The sequence below is a fragment of the Zea mays genome, chromosome 3 (genome assembly GCF_902167145.1).
Source record: "Zea mays cultivar B73 chromosome 3, Zm-B73-REFERENCE-NAM-5.0, whole genome shotgun sequence".
Taxonomy (NCBI): domain Eukaryota; kingdom Viridiplantae; phylum Streptophyta; class Magnoliopsida; order Poales; family Poaceae; genus Zea; species Zea mays.
Window position 1 is genome coordinate 5,819,002 of NC_050098.1, and position 14,991 is coordinate 5,833,992.

At 45.6% G+C, this 14,991-nt stretch overlaps 2 protein-coding genes across 2 annotated transcripts; both read right to left on the reverse strand.

The window, feature by feature from the left end:
- Positions 1-6,778: 6,778 nt before the first annotated feature.
- Positions 6,779-8,460, reverse strand: LOC103651725 (uncharacterized). The gene is made up of 3 exons (XM_008677426.3): positions 7,521-8,460; positions 7,312-7,430; positions 6,779-7,216 (listed from the first exon to the last, which is right to left on the reverse strand). Exons 1-3 carry the CDS (start codon positions 8,458-8,460, stop codon positions 6,779-6,781), a joined length of 1,497 nt encoding a protein of 498 aa, XP_008675648.3.
- LOC118476622 (uncharacterized) lies at positions 8,309-9,345 on the reverse strand. Its single transcript, XM_035966137.1, has 2 exons — positions 8,870-9,345; positions 8,309-8,772 (listed from the first exon to the last, which is right to left on the reverse strand). The coding sequence occupies exons 1-2, from the start codon at positions 9,267-9,269 to the stop codon at positions 8,573-8,575; spliced, it is 600 nt and encodes a 199-aa protein (XP_035822030.1). The 5' UTR covers positions 9,270-9,345; the 3' UTR covers positions 8,309-8,572.
- Between the last annotated feature and the right edge of the window lie 5,646 nt (positions 9,346-14,991).

Here is a 14,991-nt window from a genome sequence, read left to right on the forward strand (position 1 = left end):
GGCCCCGCCTCCTCCTCCGTTGGCGGGGGAGAGAATGGAGCGAGCCCGAATGTTGCCCTTCCACCACGCGGGGAAGACGTCGTCGATTCCGCCGCCGGCGGGCGGGTTGTCGGCCGCCGTTGTCGTAGTCGCGCGGCGGTGGAAGAAGTATCATGTCGTAGCTGCCGTCGAAGGACATGAACTCAAGAGTCCCGAAACGAAGCACCGTCCCGGGCCGGAGAGGTTGCTGGAGACTGCCCATCTGGAGCTTGACGGGGAGCTGTTCGTCAGCACGCAGCAGGCCCCTACCTGGCGCGCCAACTGTCGGCGTTTCGAGACAGGGGGGTCCCTAAGCCGACGAGTGAGTGTGCTGCGTGCCCCAGCCCAGATGGGTCGAGCGCGTGGGCGAGCGCAAAGGGGGGAGAGGCGAGGTGGCCGGAGTCGAGCGTGAGAGAGGTGGAAGTCCCGCGGCCTTCGTGTTCGTCCCGCGCCCAGGTCAGGTGCGCTTGCAGTAGGGGGGTTACAAGCGTCCACGCGGGTGAGGGAAGCGAGCGGCCCCAAGAGAGCGCCTGTCCCGTCCTCGGTCCCGCGCGGCCAACCTTCTCTAAGAAGGCACTGGTCCTCCCTTTTATAGTCGTAAGGAGAGGATCCAGGTGTACAATGGGGGGTGTAGCAGAGTGCTACATGTCTAGCGGAGGGAGAGCTAGCGCCCTAGGTACATGCCAATGTGGCAGCCGGAGAGATCTGGGCATCCTGCTGGCGTGATGTCGTGGCTGTCGGAGGTGCGGCGGAGCCTGGCGGAGGGACAGCTGTTGGAGCGGTCGAGTCCCTGCTGACGTCGTCCTGCTTCCGTAAGAGAGCTGGGGGCCGCCGTCGTCATAGAGCTTGTGGAGCGCCATCATTGCCCCTCCGGCGGAGCTGGCCGGATGGGACGCCGGTCTTGTTCTCCGTGACCCGAGTCGATTCGGGGTAGGATGATGATGGCGCTTCCTGTTGACGTGGCGGTCTGTGCCCTAGGCAGGGCGACGTGGGGGTTCCTCCGAAGCCGAGGTTGAGTCTGCCTTCCGTTGCCGTGGCCGAGCCCGAGCCATGGGGTCGGGCGAGGCGGAAGTCGTTCGGCCGAGACCAGGGCGGAGTCCGAGCCCTGGGGTCGGGCGGAGCGGAGTTTCGTCGTCTTCCGGGTCTTAGCCCGAGTCCGAGCCCTGGGGTCGGGCGGAGCGGAGTTTCGTCGTCTTCCGGGTCTTAGCCCGAGTCCGAGCCCTGGGGTCGGGCGGAGCGGAGTTTCGTCGTCTTCCGGGTCTTAGCCCGAGTCCGAGCCTTGGGGTCGGGCGGAGCGGAGTTTCGTCGTCTTCCGGGTCTTAGCCCGAGTCCGAGCCCTGGGGTCGGGCGGAGCGGAGTTCGCCGTCTTCCGGGTCTTAGCCCGAGTCCGAGCCCTGGGGTCGGGCGGAGCGGAGTTCGCCGTGGTGCCTTTGGCAAGGCCTGACTGCCTGTCAGACTCACTCTATCGAGTGGCATTGCAGTCAGAGTGGCGCAGGCGGCGCTGTCCTTTTGTCAGACTGGCCAGTGGAGCGGTGGAGTGACGGCGGTCACTTCGGCTCTGCCGGGGGCGCGTGTCAGGATGAAGGTGTCAGGCCACCTTTGCGTTAAATGCCCCTGCAATTTGGTCAGTCGGTGTGGCGATTTAGTCAAGGTTGCTTCTGAGCGAAGCCAAGGCCTCGGGCGAGCCGGTGATGTGTCCGCCATAAAAAGGGGGCCTCGGGCGAGACGGAAGTCTCTCGAGGTCGGCTGCCCTTGGCCGAGGCTAGGCTCGGGTGAAGCGTGATCGAGTCACTCGTGTGGACTGATCCCTGACTTAATCGTACCCATCAGGCCTTTGCAGCTTTATGCTGATGGGGGTTACTAGCTGAGAATTAGGCGTCTTGAGGGTACCCCTAATTATGGTCCCCGACAGTAGAATATTATATATTATTGTTTATAAAATAACATTAGCTGAAATAATAAAAACTTACTTGTCACTTCTCATCTTATAAAATTTCTTCTAACATTTTTATACAAAATCATCGATTATACTACTGATATCGATATCATCCAATAGCTTCTTCTCGATGCATAAAGTCGCCAAACCATTCAACCTTTCTTGACTCATTGTTGATCTTAAATAATTCTTCAGTAACTTTAATTTTGAGAAGCTTCTTTCAGCAGATGCAACAGTAACAAGTAGAATAAATAATATTCTATAAGCAATAGAGGCATTAGGATAACAATACACATCTCTGATATGCTCAAAAATCTCCATAGCAGACAATGTGCCGTTAGGCAAAGTAAACTTTAGAATATTCAATTTAGAAATCAAATCATTTAACTCAACATCACATGAACCATCATGAGAGAAAGTGTTTGCAAATTTAGTGCAACACTCTTTAAGTTCTCTATCATTTAGTGACCTTAGTTTGCTTGAGCTCAATAAAAAACTCGAATATACCTTTAAACATGGAGAGTTTTTTAAATCTGGTCCTCAAAGAAGTGCTCGCCATATCAACTAATACCAAAAAATAGTTGACTTCAAAAGCTCTCTCAATTTCATGAATTTCTTCATGGCAACTACTTTCATCAAATTGTTTCTTTCTCGCCGCTTTACGCTTTACTGGAAATGATGTATTTACACCAATATCATTTACAATATCTTTAGCAATGGTTACCAGCGAGTAACGGCTAGGGATTTTGGGAATAGAATAAATGTATACCATACATATATATAAGAGTATATATCTATTTGTGCCGGACTGGGGGCCCTACTGACTTTGGGGGCCCTGAGCGGCGGCATACCCTGCCTACCCTCAGGGCCGGGCCTGCCCGAACGCATTAAATGAACCATAAGAGTGCCAAGATACTCCTTAGCATTCAACCGCCATTAGTACAACTAAAATAAAGGAGCGACAAAAAATGAAACTAATATGATTTAGTCTCTTTTAATCACTTTTTGAGGGACTAGAAACTAAAATAATTTAGTCCATGTTTTAGTCCCACCGTTTAGCAATTTAAAGACTAAATGAGACTAAACTGAAGGGACTAATCTTTAGTCCCTCCAATCAAACGGCTCCTAAGGCAGTATGACGCAGGTATACAGAGAGATAAGAGAAACAATGGTAGAGAAACTGTTCTTGTTATTTATTGTGAGAGCTACATATCTACTATGTAGAAAAATACTTTCCCTGCCTTGGACGAATAACGCAACTAACTCATGTCTTATTAAAACTCCAAAAAAATATAGTGAAAAATAGAGAAAGTGTGCATAGTGCTACTCAATGTATTACACTTAATGCCTGTTAAAACCCATAAGTGAGAAACTTCACAAAAGTCAATAGAAATAAGAGTACAATGATTATCTTCAGAACAACTATAAGGTTATATAACTTACATTCTTGAAGATCGAATAGTAACAACTAATATCAGGGGTGTCCTCCTCCAAAGGCTTAGATCTCTCAAAAAGTCCCATCCCATACCGGTCGTGGACATATCTTCTAAATATGACTACATGTAAGAATTTAGTGAATAAATCAGTTAAATTATCATAAGATTTTACTTGTAGGATTTTTTTTACCACGCCCTTATTGCACTTATTGTCTTGTTCAAAACCATTTGTCAGAAACTTTAAAAACCCTCATAGTGGGAAAAAGATTTGAAATCTTATTTACTCTAAGCAAACTCAGTCAATATGTTTTCAATCTAGACCAGGATGATCATTAGCATGCCCTTGAGCGGTATTGCACTATCTAAAATGGACTACGAGATATAGTATTCACTATTCGATACCTGAGGGTACTATAAGGTTATTATGTTTCAAAATGGATATTTGATGTTGATGAGATTTATGTCGTAAGTAGATATGTGTTCACACTTGGATGTGGCCCTATTTCATAAAAGTCTTACATACAGTAAATGCAATAATGAAATCAGAACTCACGACATTAGATATCATCATAATTGAAGCCAAAGGATTCATGGACTCCTTAGGGATTTACCGTTAGTTGAAAAACCAATGCCGACTATCTTTATGAGCTGTGATAATTATATGGCAATATCAAATCGAATAGTTAAAGGTAACACAAAGAGTGTGTTTGGTTTGGCTTTTGCCACCTAAAAGCCAAAAGTCAAACCAAAGAGCACGAACTAGGAAGCAACTTTTTGCAAAAACCGACTTTATTGTAGTGCAAAACTGAAAGCACCTCTGGATCTGCTTTTACTGGCTTTCGAATCTAAATGTGCAAATATGGGGGTGTTTGAATGGACTAGATCTAATAGTTAGTGTCTAAAATTAGTTGGAGACATCCAAACACCCTAGCTGATAGTTCAACTATTAGCTATTTTTAGTAAATTAGTTAATAAGTTAGCTAGCTATTTGTTAGCTGGCTAATTCCACTAGCAATTTTTTAACCAACTAACTATTAACTCTAGTGCATTCAAACAACATCTATATATATGGGAGAACTTTTAGCGTCTTTTAGTGGCTTTCAACGGACATTTTTTAGCTTTTTATAGCTCACAACCCACGATAGCTTTTTTTTACAGCTCACAATAGCTTTTTTACGGCCCAACAAAACAGACCTAATGTCTATGGAACATGTGAAAAGGCAATTGAAATCTGCCAAAAAACTAAGAAAATTGAGAATAATAGCATTGGACTATATCCATACATCTAAGAATCCGACATATATGTTTATAAATGGTCTTTCATGTAATATGATAGAAGTTGTATCGATAAAATTGTGCTTGAGACCTGCTTAAAGCCATTCCATGGTGGTAACATGTTATATACGATTAGAGATGCCATAAATCAGAATGGTGAAATAAGATAGTAGTTGGTTGATAGAGATTTCCCTTGTAATAATGTCAAAATCATTAAACGTGTATGTTTCTTCTTTGTTGTATGACATGTTGATCGAATCTTTAATGTGATCTGATTAGCTTATTTAAGCAGGGATGTTGTCGTATAGAACATCCTATAAGGAATACAACTATATGAGTTGAACTGCTTGAAAGGGAAATATGCCCTTGGGCCATTTCTATAAGATTTTGGTGATTAAGTGCCCAACACACATTAAGGGAATGAGTATATGCCAAAGGGTGGACAAAGTGCAAATCAATACCAAGGTATGATTCTAGACTTAGTACATTGGTTTTTGTGTACTAACATATTTGTCTAAGTGCTAGAATCAGAGAAAAGACAATTGGAAAAGACTTGGCTCGAGCAGCCAAGACTCTGCTCAGTCTGGTGCACCGAACTGTCCGGTGGTGCACCGGACAGTGTCCGGTGTGCCAGGCTGGCTCTGGTGAAAAGGCCGCTCTCGGGATTTCGTCGGCGGCATACGGCTAAAATTCACCGGACTGTCCGATGTGCACCGGACTGTCCGGTGTGCACCGGACTGTCCGGTGAGCCAACGGTCGGCCGAGCCAACGGTCGGCCGCACAATCCACGCGTGACGCGTGGTCAGGCCAACGGTATGAAGGGGGCACCGGACTGTCCGGTGTGCACCGGACACGCCAACGGCTCCAAACCTTCAACGGTCAGCTGCGCCAGAACAGGAAAGAAATCCACACCGGACGGACTGTCCGGTGCACCAGTCAACAGAAGGCAAGAATTGCCTTCCTGGAATGCTCTCAACGGCTCCTAGCTGCCTCGGGGCTATAAAAGGGACCCCTAGGTGCATGGAGGAATACACCAAGCATACTTTGAGCATTCTTGATCATTCACACTTCGTCTTTGCGCACTCGTTTGACATTCTTAGTGATTTGAGCTCCGTTCTAGTGAGAACTTTGAGATATTCATTTGAGCTCAAGTCTTGGCCGTGTGTGTGTGCTTATTGCTGTGGACTTGTGTGTGTTTCTCATCCCATCCTTACTTCCGTGTTCATTTGTGATCATCTTTTGTAAGGGCGAGAGACTCCAAGTTGTGGAGATTCCTCGCAAACGGGATATAGTGAAAGGAAAAGAAAGACCGTGGTATTCAAGTGGATCTTTGGATCACTTGAGAGGGGTTGATTACAACCCTCGTCCGTTGGGACGCCACAACGTGGAGTAGGCAAGTGTTGAACTTGGTCGAACCACGGGATAAACCACTGTGTCTCTCTGTGTTGATATCTGTGTGGTTATTGTGTTTTTCAAGAACTCCCTTCTATCCACTTGGCTTTATTGCTCTAACACTTAATCAAGTTTGTGGCATTAAGTTTTAAGTTTTTACAGGATCACCTATTCACCCCTCCCCTCTAGGTGCTCTCGCTGCTATCCACAATCTATGAGATGTAGTAATCTCCCTGTTTTCTTAGACGGAAAACGGTAGACGGACGGTGAGGAGCTGTCTAAGGTTTAGACGTGTTTAGACGTGTTTAGACGGAATTAAACGGCCTAAACGGTATGTTACTGTAGCATAGTTTCAGCAGGATAAAAAAGATTTTTTCCTAACCTTTTTTGAAGCAAACATGAAGCTTTTGTTGTCCTTGTCCCAATTTGAGATATGTACCTGAAAAAGAAGCGAGATTTGTTAGTATGTGCCCATGTGATATGTATAAGGGTCCATTTGATAGTTGATACACTGAACAAGAACAACTTTCAGCACAAATGGTAGGTTGATAGACACAATAGAGAACAAACACTTTCACAAAGCACAAATAGAAATAGTTCTCACAAATGCCAAACAAAGCATAAAAGCAATAGTCCATAAGTTCATTTTCAACATAGACAAATAGATAAGATAATTAGATAGTGCTAATATAAGATAGATGATGGCAGCTAAAGCCTCCCATCAGCCATCGTTGTCTTCCTCCGCATCTAGCTCATATCCAGCTGTGATCACATCATCTTGATCTGACTCAAAGTCAACATCTTCCTCTTGTGGTGCTTCTTCACTTTCAGTTTCAGACAGCGGTGTGTCTTCAACCTCTCTTTGAACAGTCAATCTTGCACTCCTACGTAGTTTTGTGACCTCTTCAGCACCACATGTCTCAGCAATCAATTTCCATGTGAGACCGGTCACCGGCTCAACATCAGACCCTTCTTCATCCTTCTCAGCACCATCAACCATCCATCCTTGAGCAAAAGTTGCATCGGTTGCTACAAGAGGATCTGCCTTTTTATTCTTTTGGGCTCTAATTCTTCTCTTTGCATGAATATGGTTGAATCTAACATACACAAGCTTGTCAACTCTGTCACATGTGAGTCTATTCCTTTTCTTTGTATGGATCTACAAGGTATCAAGTAAATTTGCAAGCAATTAGTATGGCAGAAACTTGACATATGCTGAAATGAACAAGTAAAAAGAAAGGCTTAGTTACGTACCCCTTCAAAACAGCTCCAATTCCTTTCACAACCTGAAGCACTTGATGTCAAAGAGAGAATTCTAACAGCAAACTTTTGAAGTAATGGAACTTGTGTTCCATAATTTGCCCACCACTTAGCTGTATAACAAAAATATTAAGATTTCTTGATCATATAATTTATACAACAGCCAACTACCAAATCTGATTCAAATACAAATAACAAAATACCTGGATTGAATTCAGGATCCTTGCAGCCAAACAAAGCTACTTTTTTCCCAAAATGTCCAAGTTTGTCCTTAAACTTGTGAAAGTCATTATTGATCATTTCATTTTGCTTCTGAAAATCACCATGGTAGAATGTTTCAATAGCTACATAAAACCCATCTACCACATCCTCATTGTCAAAGATTGAGGGACTATTGTAGCTATAATAAGGGTTTAAACAATATGCAGCCATGTGAATAGGACAATCCAATCTTTTCTTCATTTTTCCCTCCACAACTTCCATAAGGTTCTTGTACAAACCAGTCCCTGTCTTGTCTAAGTTTCCTACAGCCACTCTAATTTCTTCCTTGGCTTTAAGAATTTCACCATACACCCAAGGCATTGATGGTTTAATGTCTCCATCAACAAGGCGAAGAACTTTAACTAATGGCTCAAATACTCTCAAACAAAGAGAAACACCATTCCAAAAGGTTGGCTTCACCAATGTGGCTGTGGCTGTTACACCTTTAGCACTTTTCTTCACATGACTAATTTTACACCATTCCTCACTTTGGGACATCATCCTTAGCTGCTCTTTCTTCTCATACAAGCTTTGTAAAGTGAGAAAAGCGGAGGCAAATCTTGTCACACCTGGCCTAATAATATCTCTTTTCTTTGTGAACTTCCTCATTAGAGACAAAGTGCTGTGGTGTGCATAAATAAATATGGTCAATCCTTTTGCTGAATCAATTACATTCTTGAACCTTTTCATCTTTCCAATTCCTTCAAGCATTAGGTTAATTTTATGGGTTGCACAGGAAGTCCAAAATAGGTTGGGTCTCTTGACATAAAGCAAATCCTTTGCTGCCATATTATTTGATGCATTATCTGTGACCACTTGCACAAGATGGTCCTTACCAGCATCCAATTTCTCAATAAAGTTATCCACAAACTGAAAAATCATTTCCCCCGTGTGTGACTCAGCTGAAACCTCTTTTGACTCAACAAAATATGTACCGATGGCAGAATTGATACATATGTTCATTATGCTCCTCCTCTTTTGGTCTGTCCAAGCATCAGTCATAAGAGAGCAACCGGTTTTTTTTCCATTCTTGTGCATGATCTTTAATCATCTTCTTTGTATCCTCCACTTCCTCATGCAACAGTTTCTCCCGCAGCTCATGTTGATAAGGTTTCTTTGCACCTGGACCGAAGCGGCCAGCAGCTTCCAACACTTGGTCAAACTCATCACAGTTTATGGCATTGAAAGGTATTCCTGAAAATAAAGTACAGTAGCAGCTTAGCCCCTTCAAAAGTTAGAAAGCAAGATAAAGAATGCAAGATAACACGTAAAAAGATAACAAATCATTTACCTTGCACATACATCCACCTAGCAACATATCTCTTCAATATATGCAACCTTTCTTTCATTACATGTTCAGAAATCTTTTGTTGGTGAAGGTTTTTTTGTGTGGAACCCAAAGAATTGGAGTCAAGAGACATTGTGAACTTGTCCATAGGACCCATTGTCCTTGGTTGAGAGCTGCCAATGTCATCAAGGCCCGTGTCATCATTAACATCCATCTCATCTGCAACTGCATCAATAACCTCTTGTTTTTCTGTTAGCCTAGCTATTTTAGCTTTCCTAGAATCATCAAGAGCTTTACTGCACTTGTCTCTATCCTCTTGAGTTGCATTGGGGCATGCTCGGACTTGCCCTTTTCTACCAGCAATATGCAGCTTAAGCCTATAAATCCCAGCCTTGACAACCATAGGACATAACTTGCATTTTATGACATTCCAATCATTTGGATTGACAATAGTTCCATACTCCCACCCTATGTCATCGCTATTCTGCTTAAGTGGTTGCTTGTCCACTGCTGGTTGAGCTGATGGATTGGAAGCCGCCGATGACATCCTACATGTTGCAATGCACAATCAATCATTTGCATGAAGTACACTGTCTGACCCTACTAGCCATGTTGTACACTATCTGACCCTACTAGCATTAAGCCTAAGCCATGAACTAACATTTAACGACAAGAAATAGAGAGCCATGAAGATTGAAGCATGAACTACTATGCATAATCAGGAGCAAACAACAAACTATAAAATAGAGGAAGCAAGAGGCATCCATACCTGGCAACAAACAAAGGATGGGGAGTCCCTGCTTCAGCTTCCTGCTAGCGCGCCCCCTCTATCCCTGGGCGTGCGTGCCTCTCTTCCACTGCAGAACCACTGCTGAGATGAGAGGAGATTGAGAGGAGAGGAGAAGGAGGAGCCCTGGGCGAGCAGAGGAGAGGAGGGAGGAGCCCTACCTGGGCGGCTGGGTGAGCAGAGGAGAGGATGGAGGAGGCAGCGCCGGCGGCTGGGCGCGCAGAGGAGAGGAAGCAGCGCCAGCGGCTGTCCCTGGCGGCCGTGCGTCGTGCAGATGGAAAAGACACCAGGGAACCCTAGCATTCGGCCAGAGGAGATGGATAAGGGTGCAGAGGCAAAAAAAAACACGAGGGAACCCTAGCTTTGGCGCGAAAAAGGCCCGCCAAAGAGGCCTGGTTTCAGTTTCCCCGCGTAAAATAACACCATACTCTAAACGGGCCTTAAAACGGCCTGAACGCCGTCCAAAAACGTCTACAAGCCGTCCCGTTCAGCCCGTTCAGGCCGTTTAGACGCCGAGTTGACCGTTTAGACGGTTGACCCGTTTAGGAAACCGCCCAGGCCCTAAACTGGACGGTGGGGTGCCGTTCACCGTTTAGACCGGTCTAAACGTCCGTTTAATACCGTTTAGGATAACAGGGAGTAATCTCTAGATACTCATGAAAATCCTCACTATATAACTTATTTGCTTCAAATAGGGGGGATGATAACTTTTGTGAAACTCACTACACATAAAACTGTTAATTGAGGATATAGTCCATTGTTTAGTTGTCAATGAATATAACCCTTGTTCTAGGTGTGGATGTTTAATTTAATGGTCTCTATCAAAACCATGGTCTATCAAAGATCAGTGGCTTTGAGATTGTTTAATACATAGCCTAGAATTTGGTGGGTGCTTTATTAGATATTTTGTTGGCTTGGCCTATATAAAAAAAATTAAACAAATCATAAGACCTGTATTAGATAAAGGATGTGTTATGATTTAGCATCCTATGAAACATTGACAGGATGTTAACTCACTTATATGGTCGAACTGTATCTGTTTACATAGAGATATTGAGATCGAGCATGATAAAGACCTGCCACACACGTGTGTCACCGCTGCTACCAAGGTGTGTCGTGGCGTAACATAGACGTAGGCGTAGGCATGAGCGGTGTAGCAATGATGACGTTTTGCCACTCGTGGAATTACTACATGTGGGGGAGAAGTTATCTGGAGTTTCTGCCGCTTTTATCTCCCGCGATCATAACTCCTAGAGCTATGGGAGTTTATAGGAGTTTTCCGTCTCTTGATCTCAGTTCCTCGCGTCCATTCAGTTTTTCTACCTCGTCTATATGTCACCTCCTCATTGTTAAGTACTCTGTTTGCCTCTGCTTTTGTTGGTCATTTAGTTTCCCCCATTCTAGTTATTGCGTGTATAAGCACTAGGAGACAGACCTCCAAAGTAAGTGTTATCTGAGAGTTCATTTGCGCCGACGAAGACTGACAAACACGTTTTCAGGGAGTGTGTTAGCAAGCAGCAAGACTGCTCACTTCGCTAGCTTCTACTCGATAAATTGGTGGTGATCCTCGGCACTGCTTCTTTTTTGCGCTACACAAAGCGAAGTGATATAACACTGACAGACATTGTGCCGAGTGTATCTGATTCTGTGTCTCTAGGTGGTATAGTTTTGTTGCTTACTGTTCAATAAGTTTTTTTATAGCAAACTGATCTTGTATGCCAGTATTTTCTATATACTCATCATCATGCTATATATATGTGAAGTCATAAATGTGTTGTTTTCTTTTTCTAGATTAAATTGATGTGCCCAAATATCTACTAACATGAGAGAGTATCATTTCTACAATTAAGGACGTACCTTTGTTAAAGTCTAATATAAATTAATCCAAAAAAAATACAAAAACTCGCGCTCGTGAACAGAATTTAGACACCGCAATAAATCTAACCAGCTGAGATGCGCTCAATTCATGATCCGTGCTGTTTTTTGGTGCATGCATGTGTTTGCACCTGCACCTCCCATGTATTTTAGAATTTTATAATTCGAGCTACAAAACCAAGAAGACGTCGTATGTCCGTATCACTGCAGGGGAGCTGTAATTAAGGCAACCATAAAACTGAACGGCAGTATACTGTCAAAGCTTTTATTTCGTGTGTGATCCTCACTGAACCACGACTAAAAGAAGTGATCCAACAACCAAGAAATAACGCTGCTGATTGATGCTCGTGGGCGCTATGCATGTATCGAGGCGACCAGTAGTGCAAAGCGCAGCCAGTCAACGCTGATCCGACACACGGGCGGTACAAAACCACCATTGGGCATTGGGAAAAAGAAGAAGAACAAGGAGAAGCAAGCTGGGAGGACTCCAACAGGGCAACACTGTCAACGATCGACAAAGGCAGCCCCTCAACGATCGACCAGCGTGTGCATGCACATGTGCACTGCTTTTCATTCACCCCGGCCCGGCCCGGCCGCCCCCGGAAAGCTCGAAGCATCCGAGAGACGATGACAGCGGAATGGCGCGCGCGCGGGTCGTCGACCTAGCTAGCAGCTAGCAGAGACGGCTCGAGCTCCCATGCATGCATGTATATGCATGTCAACGGCTACAAAAGTTTGGGCTTTCTATGCGTCGTCCTTGGCCTTGACCGGCCTGCCCCGCTCGACCGATCTCCATCGACGCTCTAGCTGCCTCTAGCTGGACTACTTAGTTATGAGAGAGACGATCGATGGATGTCCGGTGTGCGTGCTGTAGCTACAGACGCTAGAGACTAGCGACCGAGGGTGAACAGCTAGCGTGCGTGGCATGGCATAGCATGGCATGCGGCCATGCCCATTCCACAGTGTGCGGGCGTGGGCCGGGGACGCTAGATGGAGAGCACAGCTAGGCAAAAGGGGGTGTCGTCGCAGCCGCGTAGTGGATAGGAGCCCCCACGGAAACAAGCAGAGAGAGAGAGAGAGAGAGCTTGCATTGCATGCCTCGCGGATGGACGTACGCCACCACCAGACCAGAGCAAAGCTAGCTTTTTGCTTGCCGCGTCCACTGCAAAGAAGAGAGAGCGTGCGAGGGGAAAGCAGCCGAGGGTTATTAGGCTTTCGTCCGAAACCTTTCTGGCCTTGATGCAGATGCAGATCGATGCAGACATGCATGCAGGGAGCAGTAGCGTCGTCTCTCTCTCTCTCTCTCTCTCTCTCTCTCTCTGTCTGTCTTTCTCTTTCTCGATCTCCCTCTCCTCCATGATCGATCCATACATCCTCTTTCAACACTTTGATCGATCCCCTATATATGTACTGTGCCGCGCCAACGACAACGCCAGTCCAGTGCCATGGATCGACTGATGATGATCAGGCAGGCATTAACAACACGGCATACACGCATGGACTGATGGACCCAGCAGACGACTGAAAGGCATGCGCGAGTTTTATTTGTGTGCTAGCTAGAATGGGCCGTCCCGGCCGGGACCACGAAGTGTAACGCAAGTGCGTGCTCACTTCTCTCTCTCTCTCTCTGGATCCGACAGCGGAAGACAAGCACGACTGCATGCATATCGTATGTCAAAAAAGGTAGCACATGTACGTAGGAGTATGTATGCATATGGTATATTAGCAGCAGCCGGGACCGGGATATAGCCATGCACGCACGCAGCGCAGCAGGCAGGCGGTAACGGACTAATGGTACGGGTGTGTCGTGCAGCATGCATGTTTTTCCCGACGAGGACGGAACACGGCCGCCGTGCACTCGTCCTCGTCCTCGTCCTCGTCGATGCCGCGATGCGTACTACTGCAGCCCGGCCCGTTGACAATAGAATAGATCAGTTGAGCGCAGCCTCCCACAGCGTCAGGGATCTCACCGGTCCATCACAATCACGCCCTGCATTGCCAGCCTCGCCCCATTAGACCATTACCGCCGGCATGCATCGCGATCTGCTGCAGTAGTAGTCGTCGTGCTGCGCTCTTTCTGCTGCTATGCTGCATCCACACACATGCCACACACTCAGACACTCTCTCTCTCCTTTCAAAATCTTTGCGGTAAACTTTCTTTGCAGAGAGATAGAGAGAGAGAGATAGTAGAGTAGTGCAGCAAGCAAGCAAGCAAGCATGGTAGTGCCAACAAACACCGCGGCGCGCGCTCTCTGACTCTGACTAGGAAAGGGACACGTGAAGCCGCGCGCTTGTCGCTTAGCACTTGGAAGCACGCCCAAACTTTGATGCGCGGAATATTTGATGTGGAAAGCGGGGCAGGGCATATGCATATGCACCAGCACCAGCAAACATCTCTCTCTCTCTCTCTCTCTCTCTATGACTAGTTAGAGAGAGAGAGAGATCATCCCTATGCTCGCTCTGCGCTGCGCTGCGCCATTCCATTACACAGTGGGTGCAACACTGCATTGCACGCTTGCTCCCCATATCAGCTCAGCTCTCGCCTCTCCCCCTAGCAGCAGCCAACAACAGCTTTAGCACCACCACCATTCGATCACATGCCAACAGTGCCACCCCCATAGTACAGTATTGTAGAGGAACTAGGGTACTGTACGGCTGCTATACCTACCAGACAGGTCAGCAACGGCCTACTAGTACAGCAGTAAAGAGTAAAAACACGCGCTATTATCCTAAGTTCTTATATAGTACTAGCTCCATTTTCTTTTATTTGATGCATGATAGTTCAATTTTACACTAACAAATGTCAAAAATAAATAAATAAAATCAGAGGGAGTACTATGGGTGTGTTTGGCATGGCTCTGCTCCACCCCAGAGCAGCTCTACTCTAAAACTCTGGGTGGAGCAGCTCTGCTCCAGAGTTTAGATTGTTTCTCATAACCAGTGGCAATGGCGGGTAAATAACTCAAAACTCCATGACTAGGTTGCTTTTTTGGAGTTTTCAGAGCAGCAAAAGAGGTACTCCAAAAAATTGTACTGCAGCTCCAAAAACTCCATAGAGTTTACAACTCTAGAGTTAGGGTGTTTGGCATGCTCTGGCCAGCTCCCCTTAGAGTTTTGCTCTGGAGCCATGCCAAACAGGCCCTATATCTTCAAGATGTCTACGTACCTAGAGCGCGTGTTAATTAGAGGGATGTGTTTGGTTTGAAAAAATCAATTCATTCTACATTAGATGATACATCATGCATGAGTTTATCTATTCCAGAAACTAAACAAAAAAAAAACAAGAAGTGAGAGAAGATGGAATACATAATTCCTCGAACTAAACACCCCCTTAGCGTTTCATTTTATGACAAAACAGAAGGAAACTGAAGCCCATATGCATGGCCTTGTACCTAGCAACAGAGAGAGATCCTAACGACATGATGATGTGTCAATTTGAAACTCGGAAACAAACATTTGCTCC

Coding starts and splice junctions, on each gene's coding strand:
- LOC103651725 (XM_008677426.3), bottom strand. CDS start 8,460: ATGATTTTTCAGTTTGTGGATAACTTTATTGAGAAATTGGATGCTGGT. Junction 7,431..7,520: donor GGATCCTGAATTCAATCCAG/GTATTTTGTTAT, acceptor TTTGTTATACAG/CTAAGTGGTGGGCAAATTAT. Junction 7,217..7,311: donor ATTGGAGCTGTTTTGAAGGG/GTACGTAACTAA, acceptor GATACCTTGTAG/ATCCATACAAAGAAAAGGAA.
- LOC118476622 (XM_035966137.1), bottom strand. CDS start 9,269: ATGGTTGTCAAGGCTGGGATTTATAGGCTTAAGCTGCATATTGCTGGT. Junction 8,773..8,869: donor TAGGTGGATGTATGTGCAAG/GTAAATGATTTG, acceptor CTTTATTTTCAG/GAATACCTTTCAATGCCATA.